Source organism: Loxodonta africana, chromosome 9, assembly GCF_030014295.1.
Source record: "Loxodonta africana isolate mLoxAfr1 chromosome 9, mLoxAfr1.hap2, whole genome shotgun sequence".
Classification (NCBI taxonomy): Eukaryota; Metazoa; Chordata; class Mammalia; order Proboscidea; family Elephantidae; genus Loxodonta; species Loxodonta africana.
Window position 1 is genome coordinate 102,729,722 of NC_087350.1, and position 14,444 is coordinate 102,744,165.

Here is a 14,444-nt window from a genome sequence, read left to right on the forward strand (position 1 = left end):
GAGTGCTGATAGAGAGTACTCAGTTTCTTTTTATAAGAGTTAATTTTATCAGGGGCTGATAACACAGTAAGCAAGGGAAGCATGGCCTTATTTGTGCTTACTTACTAATCTGTAGTGAACAATTTCACATGGCTTTCCTCACATCTGACACACTCACAAGATGTGAAATTGTTCACGACAGATTACTAAGTAAGTACAAGTAAGCCTGTGCTTACCTTGCTTACTGGGCCATTCACCCCTGTTAGGGATTGTAAATTTGAAGAGGCTTTAATTCTGTAGGAAGGTGCTGTGGGATTGGGAGAGAGACAGATGCTGGCCTCATCTAGAAGCCGAATCTTTGATATGGTGAAAAAATGTGAAATTGTTTACTACAGATGGTCTGGTAAGCAAGCTAAGCACCAAGTTTACCTTGCTTATTGGATAATCTGCCCTTGAATTTTATTTATTTTTCTTTTGTTGTTGTTGAGAATATACATAGTAAAATATGCGCTCATTTCGCAGTTTCTACATGTACAATTCAGTGACATTGATTGTAGTCTTCAAGTTGTATAACCATTCTCACCTTTCTTTTCTGACTGGTTTCTCCCCCATTAACATAAATTCACTGCCCCCTAAGTTTCCTGTCTAATCTTCCGAGTTGCTGTTGTCAATTTGATGCCATGTAGGTGGTTCTTAAAAGAGCATAATGCTCAAGGAACATTTTTTACTAGTTAAGCTAAACTGTTGTTTGGTTTTAAGAAGACTTCAGAGAATATTTTGGTTTAAGGTTTAAAGATTATCTCAGGGCAGTAGTTTCAGAGGTTCGTCCAACCTTCATGGCTGCAGGATGTCATGAGTCCATGAGAATTTGAAATTCTGTTTTGCACTTTCCTGCTTTTGATCAGAATTCTTCTATGGAACCTTTGATCAAAATGTTCAGTAATGGTAGCCGGGCACCATTCTGTTCTCCTGGTCTCATGGCAAAGGAGGCAGTTGTTCATGGAGGCAATTAGCCACACATTCCATATCCTCCCCCTATTCCTGACTTACCTTCCTCTGTTGTTCCAGGCGAATAGAGACCAATTGTTGTGCCTTGGATGGCCGCTTGCAAGCTTTCGAGACCCCAGGCACTACGCATCGACCTAGGAGGTAGAACAGAAGCACTAAACATGTTATTAGGCCAATTAACGGAATGTCCCTTGAAACCTTCAAATGAAGAAACCAAAGTCCTGTGAGGTTTTTGGTTGTACATACACAGCCTCAGCAGCTATTCTTTTTTTTTTTTTTGTCATTGTTTTAAATATAGCTATCACACAACTTTTGCCAATTCAGCTATTTACAGGTGTACAACTTACTGAGAACAATTACAGTAATCGGCTGTGCAGCCCTTCTCTTAATCAATGCAATATTTCCATCACATTTGTCCCCCCTTCCCTTGTCCCTCCCGCCCCTAGTAACTACTAATAAACTTTGTTCTCTATACATTTACCTTTTCTTGTCTTTTTATATAAGTGAGGTCATATAACATTTGTTCTTTTGTTATTTCACTCAGCAGAATGTCTTCCAGCTTCATCTGTATTATAGCATGTATTAAGATTTCATTTCTCCTACTGGCTGAGTAGTATTCCATTGTATGTATATACCACATTTTGTTAATCCATTCATCCATTGATGAGGATTTAGGTTGTTTCCACCTTTTGGCTATTGTGAATAGTGCTACGGTGAACTGGTATTCAAGTTTCTGTTTGAGTCTCTATTTTCAAGTCTTTTGGGTATATACCTAGGAGTGAAAACTGCCACACTGTTTTCCATAATGGCTATACCATTTTGCATTCCCACCAGCAGTAGGTAAGGGTTCCAGTTTCCCTACATCCTAGCCAGTATTTGTTATTTTCTGCCTTTTTTTTTTTTTTCTAAATCTTAGCCATCCTAGTGGAATGAAATTGTATCTCATTGTGGTTTTAATTTACGCCTCTCTGATGGCTAATGACACTGAGCATCTTTTCATATATTTGGTGGCCATTTGAACATCCTCTTTGGTGAAATGTCTCTTAAGTTCTTTGCCCATTTTATGATTGCGCTGTTCGTCTTTTTGTTGTTACGTTGTTGAAGTTTTATGTATATTTTGGTTATAGCTTATTGTTGGGTGTATGGTTTCTGAAGATATTCTCCCAGTCGGTAGCTTGTCTTTTCACTTTTTTTGGTAAAGTCCTTTGATGAAGAAAAGTTTTTAATTTTTATAAGGTCTCGATTATTTATTTTGTCTTTTGCTGTTGGTGCTTTTGTTATTATATTAAATAATCTATTGTTAAAAGCTAGGCCTGATAGGATTGCCACTGCTTTTTCTTCTAAGAATTTTCTGGTTTTAGTTTGCACATTTAGGTCCTTAATCCATTTTGAATCAGTTTAATAAGAATTAATTTTAAATTGAAAATTTGGGATAGAAACTTGTAAGAGGGATAGAAACGGTGTTCTTTCCCCTTCTAATGGTCTCTATTCCTATGGTTTAATTTTGAGCAGGCAAAAATCTGTATTTGTAGTATTATCTTTTAAAATCACATGGCTCTTAAGTGAAATTAAGAATTATTTTTGGCATTTTGAAATAAGCTTCTTTTGTCTACATTTTAAACCTTGGCTTGTAAATTTTCTTTCCTTTTTTTTTTTTTAATAGCAACATCAGTTGCTGTGGTTTTATTACAATTTCTTTTGTTTTATTTCTTTTTAAGGAAGATATAAGGAAATAGTTCTCTCATCAAAGTTCTGATAGATTAGTGACAGCTAGTTAGTCACAAATTATAGCTTAAGGCTACTAATATACCTGTCATTTTTTGTAGATGATGATGCCTACTGTCTTTACAGCAGCCTGCCCATTCTTTAAGAACCAGCATGCTGAAAGCAAGTAGTTTTATCAAATCATAATTTTTCAGTGGCAAAATGTAAGGATAACTGGTTTCTTATATCAATAACACCATGAAGCCTTTTTCACATTTCAAAAAAACAAAATTATAAATGCAAATTATATGTGTATTATATATATATACACACACATATATATGTGCGTGATAATGGGTTTTTTTTGAAACTCTTTTAATAAACTTTAATTCTTGTCTTTTAGAGATACATGCTGAGATATTTATAGGTGAAATTATATGATGTGAGAAATATGCTTTAAAGTAATACAAGCAGGGGTGGAGGAAGTATAGATGGGGTAAAGACGAAATAAGATTGGCCATGAGCTGATAATTGTTGAAGCTGAGTAATGGATACGTGGGAGTCCATTACTATTATATCTACTTATATATGTATGTGCTTAATATTTTTGATGATAAAAATATAGATTTTTTTTATTTTGATTATCATTTTTAGAATGTTTTATCATAAATGTATAAACCTTCATAAAAATCAACATTGAAGGTGTTTAAAACAGGACACATCTCTTCTACCAACCAGTTTCTCCTGAATTCCCTGTTCCAGCTAACTGTGCCATGCAATCTATTAGTCACCCAATGTGAAGATCTACATCCAGCTATTCAATGAATTAGATTACTTCCGTTTACCTGTCTGTTGCATTAGCTCCACCCCTACTCCTATTTCAGGCTCTCTTGATCTATCTTTTGGCAGTATTAAATGTTTGTGGAATGGATGGATGAGTGAATGAATGCAGACCCTGAATACTTTTCTGATCATAACACTTACAGTGCCTTGTAATTCCTTTTTATTTGTCTGTATCCCCTACTAGATTTTTAAGTTTTATAAAGGCAGAAGCTGACTCTAGATCACCAGTGTGTCCTTAGCAACTAGTACAGTGTCTGATATAAATTAGGCCTTGGATATCTATATATGAAATGAATGTATTAATTAATGTGTCATCTGAAGTGTTCTCCAGGATTGCTAGCTCCATTTTGGCTGATTTATCCTCCATCTTCTTTCTGGATAAATTGTTCTAAACTATAAATGTGATTGTAATTCCTCAACCAATAGCAGTCCCTCATCAGGCTATGGTTCAGACATTTACATATGAAACCCATGGCCCTTTACCATGTGGGTCCTGCAAGCTGCTCTGTCTCCTTCTTCTTCTCTTTATCCCACCATCCCACAGACTACTGGTACTACTTGCTTATTCTATGCCTCCCTTCTTCCAAACATTTCCTCTATGGGAATGTCATCCACAATTACGTTTTAAATATGGCGCCTCTGGGGATTCCTTCCTTAAGCTGGGGAGGCCAAGGTGGTCACCAGCACTCTGCACTGCCATAGGTGATGTAGCAACAAATGTGACAGTGTCTCTCCTCCCAACACCCTTACTCCATCTGGGCTGTTGACAGCCATTTCTCTTACTATTTGCATCTTCACTAGCAGAGCAGGAATTTATTTTTTTTGTATTTTTTTAACACCCTCACTTTAGCAAATAGAAAGAACCCGATAAACATATGCAAAATGAGCAAATTAAAGGATATATATTTTTGCTAAATGAGTGAGTGATTTTTCCGTAAAAGATGTTACACCAGTGACATACTTACCAGTGTATCCAAAGGTTGTTTTGTACATTTGCATCAGGTTTCCTGCATTTTCACAGTGTAGTCAGCAGGTCAAAAGACAAACTCCTGAATTGTATAAATCTAATAATGATATGCTGAGGTAAAAAAAAAAAAAAAAAAGACCTTTATTTGAACCAAGGGGCCAAAAGAAACATGATACTTTTATTTTCAGAACTTGAGATTTTATTTAGTACTAGAATAATTCTCATGATAATTTTAATGAAGGCTTGGGTTAGCATCAATAGAGAAATGAAGCCTTGCGTTAACATCAATAGAGACTGTCAGTTTTTGTTTTTAGTATACGTTTTATAAAAGAGCCAGCCAACATACAAAAATACTAAAATGTTGGAAAATGAAATCTCTCATTATGTGACGTGGATGTTAGAGCTTAAGGAGGTCATAAAGATTTTTTTTTTCCCTCTTCCTTTGTAGATATGTCTTCTCCAACTACTATGAAGAAGCCTGAAAAGCCGTTGTTCAGCTCGACATCTCCACAGGATTCTTCCCCCAGACTGAGCACTTTCCCCCAGCACCACCACCCCGGAATTCCTGGAGTTGCACACAGCGGTGAGGAGTTTCAGGCGTTGAGGAAAAGCCTCCCTCTTGTCTGTGGGGTCCACACCCTCAAGATATGGAGCAAATGTTTATAATTATAGCTATGGTGACCATGCTTTCTCATCCAAAGAGGGGAGGGAGGCCATAGTTAACAGCTTTTTTATCAATTTGTGAGAAAAGATTTTCAGAGCCATACAATTTAAAAACATTTAGACATGTATTTTTAAGTTGCCTTTATTGGAAGTTTCACAATCAAAAGGAATTAGAAAACACAGATTACATAGTTAACTGTAGCTTCAGCACTGGTCCTAATTCTAAATATTTTACTAAGGAAAATATTCATGATCAAGTATGTTGCTGAGTTTAGAGTATCTCTGAAGACTTTAAGATATACGACGTGATTTCTATAGATGTTCTTTTCTATATGCAAATCAATATTTAAATAAGTTTTGGGGGATGAAATTGATCAAAAAATAAAAGAGGTCTTTTTCTTCGATAGCTGTTTTATATGCACATATTCCTTCTGTGGGATAAAACCAAAAAACCAAGCCCATTGCTGTCGAGTCTATTCTGACTCATCGCGACCCTATAGGCAAAGTAGAACTGTCACATACGGTTTCCAGGGAGCGGCTGGTGGATTTGAACTAGCAGCTGAGCTCTCAACCACTGCACCACCAGGGTTCCTCTTGTGGGAAAATACAGTTGATATTATGTCTATTGTCTTAATTAAAATAGGAAAAATAATCCAATATTTTACATTTGTAATTTAAGCTACCAAACCAAAACCAAACCTGTTGCTGTCAAGTTGATTCTGACTCATAGTGACCCTACAGGACAGACCCATAAGGTTTCCAAGGAGTGGCTGGTGGATTTGAACTGCCGGCCTTTTTGTTAGCAGCCATAGCTCTTAATTACAGTGCCACCAGGGTCTCTATTTAAGCTACAACTAATACTAAATTCTCTCTCAAAAATTAAAAATTAGATAAAATTAATAAACAATATTAGATACTCTCTACTTACTACTTTTAAGTGCTACACAGGAGTAAACTGAATTTTAGGTAGAGAAAGTTTAATGTGTAAATATTTATAAAAACTCTTTGCCATCCAGTCGATTCTGACTCATAGTGACCCTGTAGGACGGTGTAGAACTGCCCCATAGAGTTTCCAAAGAGTGCCTGGTGGCTTCGAACTGATGTCTATACCAATACTCTACTTGCTTTCAATTTATAGTTAGGCGATTCCTTATCCTTCGCAGCAATGAAACCTGGTTTTTATGCCTTTATTCCAAGGATATAGCATCTATTAAAGTCTTTAGCTTTGGTTTATAAGAGTATGTCAATATCATCACTATACTTTAAAAATGCATGGCTCTTATTGTTATCATTAAGGAAATATAAAATTTAAGAGCAGAATAGATAATTTAATATGGTATAAGAATTTTTCTCTTTGTTCTTATACTGCTGGTATAAATCAGTAGCAATTTCATAGATTTTTAACATTGAATATTAGAAAAAAATTAACTCAGAAGTCAAATCATCCATTTATTATATTTGATTAAAATACTGATATTTCTAAATCTGCAAAAAATTAAGCAATACTTTTTTATATAATGAAACATGAGAGACCTAGCTAAGGACCATCCTGATCCTTCCTCAGGTATTTGTTCAATACCTAATATGTTAGGGCTTGTCTTACATGCCTTGGACGTGAGAGAGAGTTTCTGTCCTGAAGGAACTCGTGGTCTACTGGGGAGATAGGGGGACCAAGTCATCGGCTAGCCATCTCCTGTGTTTGCAGGAGGATTAGATGTCTGGGAGAGGTATGTTCTGAACTCAAGTTTGAAAGATGAGTTCAGCATAAAGAAGGAATAACAAACCAGGAGGAAGGTGTTTCAGAGACAGCAACATGTACCCATGCAGGAGGTCATTGCAGCAAGGACCACATCTTAATGTGCCCAGAGCATAGCCTGTGGGGAGAACTTGGCTGTGAGGCCAAAGAAGTGAGGAGGACTGGGTTCTAAGGCACCTTTGTTGTTGTTAGGTGCCATCGAGTCGATTCCAACTCATAGTGACCTTTTGTATAATAGAACAAAACACTGCCTGGTCCTGTACCATCCTCACAACTTTTGTTATGCTTGAGACCATTGTCGCAGCCACTATGTCCATCCATCTGGTTGAGGGTCTTCCTCTTTTTCACTGACCCTCTACTTTACCAAGCATGATGTCCTTCTTCGGGGACTGGTCCCCCCTGATAACACATCCAAAGTATGTGAGATGAAGTCTTGCCATCCTTGCTTCTAAGAGCATTCTGGCTGTACTTCTTCCAAGACAGATTTGTTTGTTCTTCTGGCAGTATATTCAATACTCTTCTCCAATACCATAATTCAGAGGCATCAATTCTTCTTCAGTTCATCGTTCTTATTCATCATCCAACTTTCACATGCAAAGACTTCCAGACTAAGACAGACTAGGAACAAGGAGCTGGCAGTCTACTGAAAAAATTAGCCAGTGAAAACCTTCTGAATAGCAATATAAGGCACCTTAGGGCCCTATATCGCCATGAAGTCACTGGAATTTTATTCTGTGGGCAGTGGGAAGCCACTGAAAGATTTTTAGTGGAGAAGTTATATGATTATAGTGGTAGTTTTAAAAAAAATCATTGGAATGGGACCAAAGGATATATTGGAGAGAGCAAGACTGGAGGAAGGAAGCCAATTAGGAAGGCTATGCACTAATATAGTCTAGGCAACAAATACATTCATGCATGTATAGACAGGTGAATGGATGGATTCTTTCATAATGAAGAAAAACATTTTCTGTATTGTATTCTGCTTTATCTTTTTGAAGGACTAGAATGACTTTTATTGATTGGATAACTGTCTTAGTTTTCCAGGGCTACCGTATCAAAATACCACAAATTGGGTGGCTTTAAAGAACAGAAATTTGGGAGGCTAAAAGTCCAAATTCAGGGCATTGGAAAATCCTTCCTTGTCTTTTCTAGCTTCTGGTAGCCCCAGAGTGTCTTGGCATTCCTTTGCTTGCAGCTGTAGTTAAACTGAGCTAAGATGAAGACACTAAAGACAAAATGACCAATTTTATGTGGGTGTTTGTACTGCCTTAAATTATACCTTCAACTGTGTATACTTCTTAAATAAAGTAATACTTCAAAAAGGAATTTTGCTCTAAGAAATATGCAAATTGTTTTCTGAAATGCGTTCCTTGACTGGGGATACTCAAAATTCAATGGGGGAAGAGATCACACAGGGCACAACTTTAAAATGCACACTCCGGTGCCTTACCCATGGAGGTCCTGATTCAGTAGGTCTGGTGTTAGGCTCAGGAATCTGCATTATAGCAACTACTCCAGAGGGTTCTGAGGAAAGTGCCCTAGACATTCCAAGGAGCAAAGTTATGACCGTAAACTTGAATTTATGATTCTCCTGTGTTATATTTTTTTTTTATGATATATATTCTTAATTTCTTATATCTTCTGAAAAACTTTCTTTAGGGGAGATAAGCAATATCCTTTAAAAAGTTGTGGGGTTTTTGCACATAATTACAAAGTTAGAGATAGGTCCAGAAGATTTCATTTATAGGTCATGGTAAAAAATTATTTTTTCATATTGTTTGGTTTGCTAAGATACGTCATAAAGCATTAAACATTCATAATTCCTTATAACTAAGATTGAAATATTAAATAGAGACATTTAATCTTCACTTCTACGTATATTGGTTGATACTCTTGTGCTTATGTGATTATTTTCTTCAACATGATAGAGATAATGATAATACAATTATCTTCTTTCCCTCTCTTTAAAACTTGAGGTATATTTAGAAAATTAAACAATAAATTATGATTATACTAATGATGAATTAAAGTTCGGTAAAATTAAATGTTACTCACGTTTCATGTGGTTTATATAGTATTATTCATAAAATATGTGATTTATGGGTAAGTTATCATGTGAAAACTTTAATTTGCATTTGCTTGGGTTTTATTCTTGGCTTTACCTTAACAACATCTTTTAAGCTACATATAGAAAAAGTTAGGGTAGGATGAAAAATAGTTACAGAATAGAGCTCTTGGCTTTGAAAGAAACATTTTCATTAGGAGAAAGTGTTCCCAGGCCCTATGTTGCATATTCATAAGCATTTATACAGTGATCAGGACATTGTTCATTATTAATTATTAGTATTACTTCTAAACAACCACCAGCTGGTTTTTATGGGGGAAAGATTTATTTAAAATGGGATTACACTTCCATTTTGATTTTGGTAGAAAATCTAATGATCTTGTACTCGCTGATTCGTGTGGTGACTTGATCTGCATTTCATAAATAATGTTTTTTGCTAGGAAATAACTTTGCTCAAAGAAGTGTTTTAACCAGCAATGGCATAACTCATAAAAGAGAAACTTCTTTTGGTAATCATTCCTGGATCTAGTAAGGAGGATTCTTAGTACCCTAGAGTACGGGGGTCCTGTCTGTGCATGCGTAAGTACTGGCATTGAGAACAAACGTAAAAGAATAATTATTATTTTAGGAGAATTCGGTTTAAATCATGAAAAAATTAATGAATGACCATCGGTTATATAGGTTCACAGCTGACAAATCAACCTTTCCTTTTCTCTCTTCTGCAGTCATCTCAACTCGAACTCCACCTCCACCCTCACCGTTGCCATTTCCGACACAAGCTATCCTTCCTCCAGCCCCATCGAGCTACTTTTCTCATCCAACAATCAGATATCCTCCCCACCTGAATCCTCAGGATACTCTGAAGAACTATGTACCTTCTTATGACCCGTCCAGTCCGCAGACCAGCCAGGTAAAAATGAGAGAGAAAATAAGATTAGAGCCTAAGGGTATGGAACAGGGCTAACTCTAAGGCATGAAGGTTAGTCAGACAGCATGTCTGGCAGAACATCAAGCTTTTGAAATCCATCTTCAGGAACTGTCTCGATGACTCAATAAATTTTCATTTAAATGTGGCTGAATGACAGGTAGGAAGTGTGTTGCCCCAAAGGGGCATATTTGTGACGATGTTTTTGGTTTGATGTTTTTGGGTTTTCATTGACTGAAGAGAAAGATTATACAGCAAGTACACTGACAAAAAAAAGCTCTGAGCTGGAGTTCGCACCTCTGAAATACCTGGTTTGACACAGAAGCAAAGTGCTTATTTTAGGCAGGTGCAAGGTATGTGCTAAAATAAACACACACAAAAGAACTTGCAGTTGTATTTATAGGCCAACTATTAGGCATTAAAATAAGCTTCGCTAATATAAACATTTTCAGTGTTTGATGACTACTTGAGTATTCTTTGCACAGACATGACTCCATATAATAATGAGTGACAGTGCTAGAAGCATCTTTTTCTTTTCTTTTGTAAACATTATACATTTGTTTTAGAGATTCATGGTAAGTGTAGTGACTCATGCGTATTTTTCACTCACCAGAGTTGTGGCTCCTTGCTATGGAGAGGTCATTTGGTAGGGATTTGGTAAGAAGAATAGATAGTCTTTGTGCCAGTGCTGGGTGCTGTCAGTGACTGTCATATCCAAAATCAGTGGTAATGTCATTTTGATCTTATGGTCTGGTATTTGGCTTTGCTGCTTTACCTCCAAGACTGCTGTCCACTCCTTCTTATGCCTTTTAATGCTTTGAGGATGTTTACAAACATTCTGTTATTACTGCTGTTTAGTTATTAAAATGGCAATAAATAGGATATGCATATTAATTCAGAATTAAAAACAAAAGGTGTGGAAAGAGTCCCTTCAGACTTAATGTACTTGTTAAGATGAAGCAAAATGGACCTCTCTGAACGCCTGAGTTTCAGTAACAGCATATCCAGCAATCTTGGGGTTACTTAAAAAGTTACCTTTACTTAGGCCCATTGACTGATATGCTAAACCAGTGTTCCTGAATTTCGGATTTGAAGTTAAACCTACTGTTGGTATTTTAGAAGAAAATGTTTAAATGGTGTAGTACTTTTAATGACTCTAACAATAAAGACAACTCAGTAAAACAGTGGGATCTTAGTATATCAGTTTAGAAATTAAATTTGCTGTCAGAGCATGGATTCAAACGTCTCCGTTCCATAGAGCATTTTGCTAGACTCAGCTGGGAACACTGCATACAAGGTCTGATTTTAATTTGTGTAGAATTTCCATGAATAACAAAGTCTAATTAAGACATCCATTAAAAGTCCTTAACGTTAATTCAGTGTGGAAAATCTTCAAGTTCCATTGGATTTTTTTTTTTTTTTTAACTGATGTCTTAATTAGGCACTGTTAGGGGAAAAATTATGCAAATTGAAATCAGGCCCTTAGTGTTATGCATTTCTTTAATTATTCAGTGCTTGTTTTAAGTACATTTCAATTTCTTTATAAGTTAAGAGGGCATATTAGGTGATAATCTACCTATATTGTTCTCAGTTTTTCTTCACATTTTCAAGGTAAAGATCCAACTTCTTAGAGAAGCATCTTACTCTCATCTCAATTAATAGAAAAAAAAAAAAATCCCTTCCCAGGATTTTGTATAATAGGAGCAGTGTACTGAGTAGGATAATCCTTTCGAATTCAACGTCAGCTTCATCTTCAGGTAGACCTCTCTCTTTTCGTATCTGCAGTGTGAAAGCTCATTTATTAACGGTCTTAAGAGACAGAAACTTTATGGTGTAGCTTCATCTGCTTAAATTAGTAGAAAACTGAAGAAAAATAACTTTCACATTTTTTTACCCTGAGTTTCAAAAAACTTATCTGCAGGGGCACAGGAATCCTTTGCTTTGTCACTTTTATTATATTTAAGTGAGAGGAAGGTTTGTCAGTTTACGTGGACTGTGATTCCATTCCAGTGGGCAGAGCTTGCAGAATGGGCAGGGTGTTATCCTATTCTGTGAAGCATTTTCTAGAAATTACTCTCATTCTGCTTCTGTTCCACTCTCTCAGGTAGGTGCTTTCAAAACGCTTTGGTAAACACTGTATCCCGAAACATTTTTTTCATCACTGAATGTACCACCAATGAAAAAATGAGACCTTTCTTCTTTTGTTAGTAGGATATATAAAGCAGTCACTTGTAACGTTCCAATAACCAGAAGCTGATGGTCCGCTTTAGAAACCACCTACTTTTTCCCTTTGGAAGGAGAAATGGATCTTTATACTACACTTCAAATTTGTTTTTGTAGGAACATCGTATCTTCTTTGATTTTTTAACTCTAACTCAAAACCATTTCATTTGTATTCCAAAATAGGACTCTTGATATTTACCTTTCTCGTTCTAGAAGTTGAAGAAAATGAGTACTGGTTCCCCTATAGTAAATTGTTCCTTCCCAATATCCCCCAACACTGTACTCATTTTGATTAAGTCAAGCAACTGAAATACCTTTTCCTCCCCACAGCAATTGGGAGATTAATTGCTTTACTGCTGTACAATTATAGTCAGACAGTCATGCTATTCAATGGAATATTTTAAATAAAATCAGTTAAGATATAACCCTCCAATAGGTTTCCACAAGGGGAAACTGTGGTCAGTTTTCATGACATAATGTTAAATACCTAAAATTACACATGATGAATAGTCAGGATATTCAAGAAGTCCATTTTATTTCTAGAATAAATAGTGCAGCCTCTGAGGAACTCAACCAAAGACTTAGATCATGTCTCTGACTCACAATATTTAAGTGTTATTCGCTGTTTATCTTTTTCTCTAGAGAAATGTCTACTTGTGGTTTATGTGCAGGTATTTAGATAAATATTCTGCTTCATTGCCCCCTTTACCTTGAACGGTTCGGATGATAAAGACCAAATATTTGTGGAAGAGAACGTTCTAGCAAACTGTTATGTTCGTGATGCAGTGGAGAATCCTAACATGAGCGTTGATAAAGAATAGCATTCTCTGTCTAGGAAAATATATTCCAGTATTCCTTCATACAATGTACCCCTTAGGATTTGTCTGCTACCACCTAAACTCTTTTTTTACCCAGGGACTAAAACACAGATAATAATATCTTTTCTATCATTGGCCAGGGGACTTTCTGAGTGAATTCCCAGAAATGTCGACAATTAGTTATTGTATGTAACTTTCCACATACAACAATGGAAGAGTAACTCAAATAATAATTTGATTTTTCTCTGTTTTACTTCAGTACATTTTAATTTACTTTCAGAATCTTTCACTCGTAGATCTATGTACGGTCAGTCCTAGTTCAGCATTTTATATCATTGTGTGGATTTGAAATTTTAGAGGCTTTAGATCTCATTCTATCTGCGTGTATGACTAAATCACCTAAAGATAAATGGAGATCCTAGACTCTTCACTGCCTAATATGTGTGTCTGAGTGTGCTTGTGTGAGAGAGAGCTCGAGTTTTTGAAGGTAGAAGAATGGGCCTTGAGGATAATCGATGGGAACTACAGCATTTGATGTGTTTAATCTCCCAGATATTTTTGTGTTCCCTTCTGTCAGTGATGTCATCATTTAGGTGAAAACTTCCAGAAGCCAAAACTGACTCATTGTAGAGAATGAAGAGCAAAGAATAAGGACACACTGGGTTCCAATTCTAGCTAGCTCAGTAAGGGCTTCCATTTTAGCCTTAGGCTAGTCATTTAAATCTTTGCTTGTGTTTTCTAGCCTACTAAATAAAAGGACCAAACCTGTCTGATTCTCAGGGGTGTTGTAAAGATGAATTAACCTATACAAAATGCCTTGAAGATGAAAAACTTCTCTTAAATGCTGTTGATTCTTATTACTACTAACTGTTGACTGGCCACTCTGACTCAGACTTGAGAGAGGCCTGTGTGGCCATCACGCCCAGTATGCAGGGTCAACGTGGCAGTGTGCGGAGTGGCGTTGTTGGACAAGATGACTGCCTTTTGGATTGCTTCACCCGGCATTCTGTTTTTGTTTTGTAGCCTAACAGCAGTGGTCAAGTAGTAGGGAAAGTGCCTGGCCATTTCACTCCTGTCTTGGCTCCCTCTCCCCATCCCAGTGCAGTGCGACCTGTGACCCTGACCATGACAGATACTAAACCCATCACTACATCCACTGAAGGTGAGGCAGCTTCACCTACAGCAACCAGTAAGTATTTCTGTAGGAAATGAGAAATGTCCATCGAAGGCACCATTGGATATCTGATCCAAGGTGGAAAACATGGCAACTTTTCTAGCTACCTGACCAGATGGAGATTTCTCATTTATGTGGAACTGGCAGGCATGTCTGTGGCCTGGCTGTCACGTGCTCTCTCTTATCAAATTTCAATCAGTACATCATTTTTGGAAAGGGAGACGCTTACTTATTTGAGTAAACAGCTATTACAAAATAATCAGTCATGCCTGCTTGTTCAAGGTATACATCTAAATTGCACTGAATAACAACGTAGTGT

General features: G+C 36.6%; 1 protein-coding gene across 5 annotated transcripts in view; it reads left to right on the forward strand.

The window, feature by feature from the left end:
• Positions 1-14,444, forward strand: part of NFIB (nuclear factor I B) — a 258,003-nt gene that overhangs the window by 208,300 nt on the left and 35,259 nt on the right. For 2 of the 5 annotated variants that reach the window (XM_010587941.3, XM_010587943.3), the window contains exons 7-9: positions 4,950-5,084; positions 9,711-9,895; positions 13,975-14,140. In XM_010587941.3, the coding sequence (XP_010586243.1) occupies positions 4,950-5,084; positions 9,711-9,895; positions 13,975-14,140 (486 nt within the window). The remainder of the gene's footprint in view (positions 1-4,949; positions 5,085-9,710; positions 9,896-13,974; positions 14,141-14,444) is intronic. The other 3 variants (XM_010587944.2, XM_010587945.2, XM_010587942.3) reach the window with 2 other exon arrangements.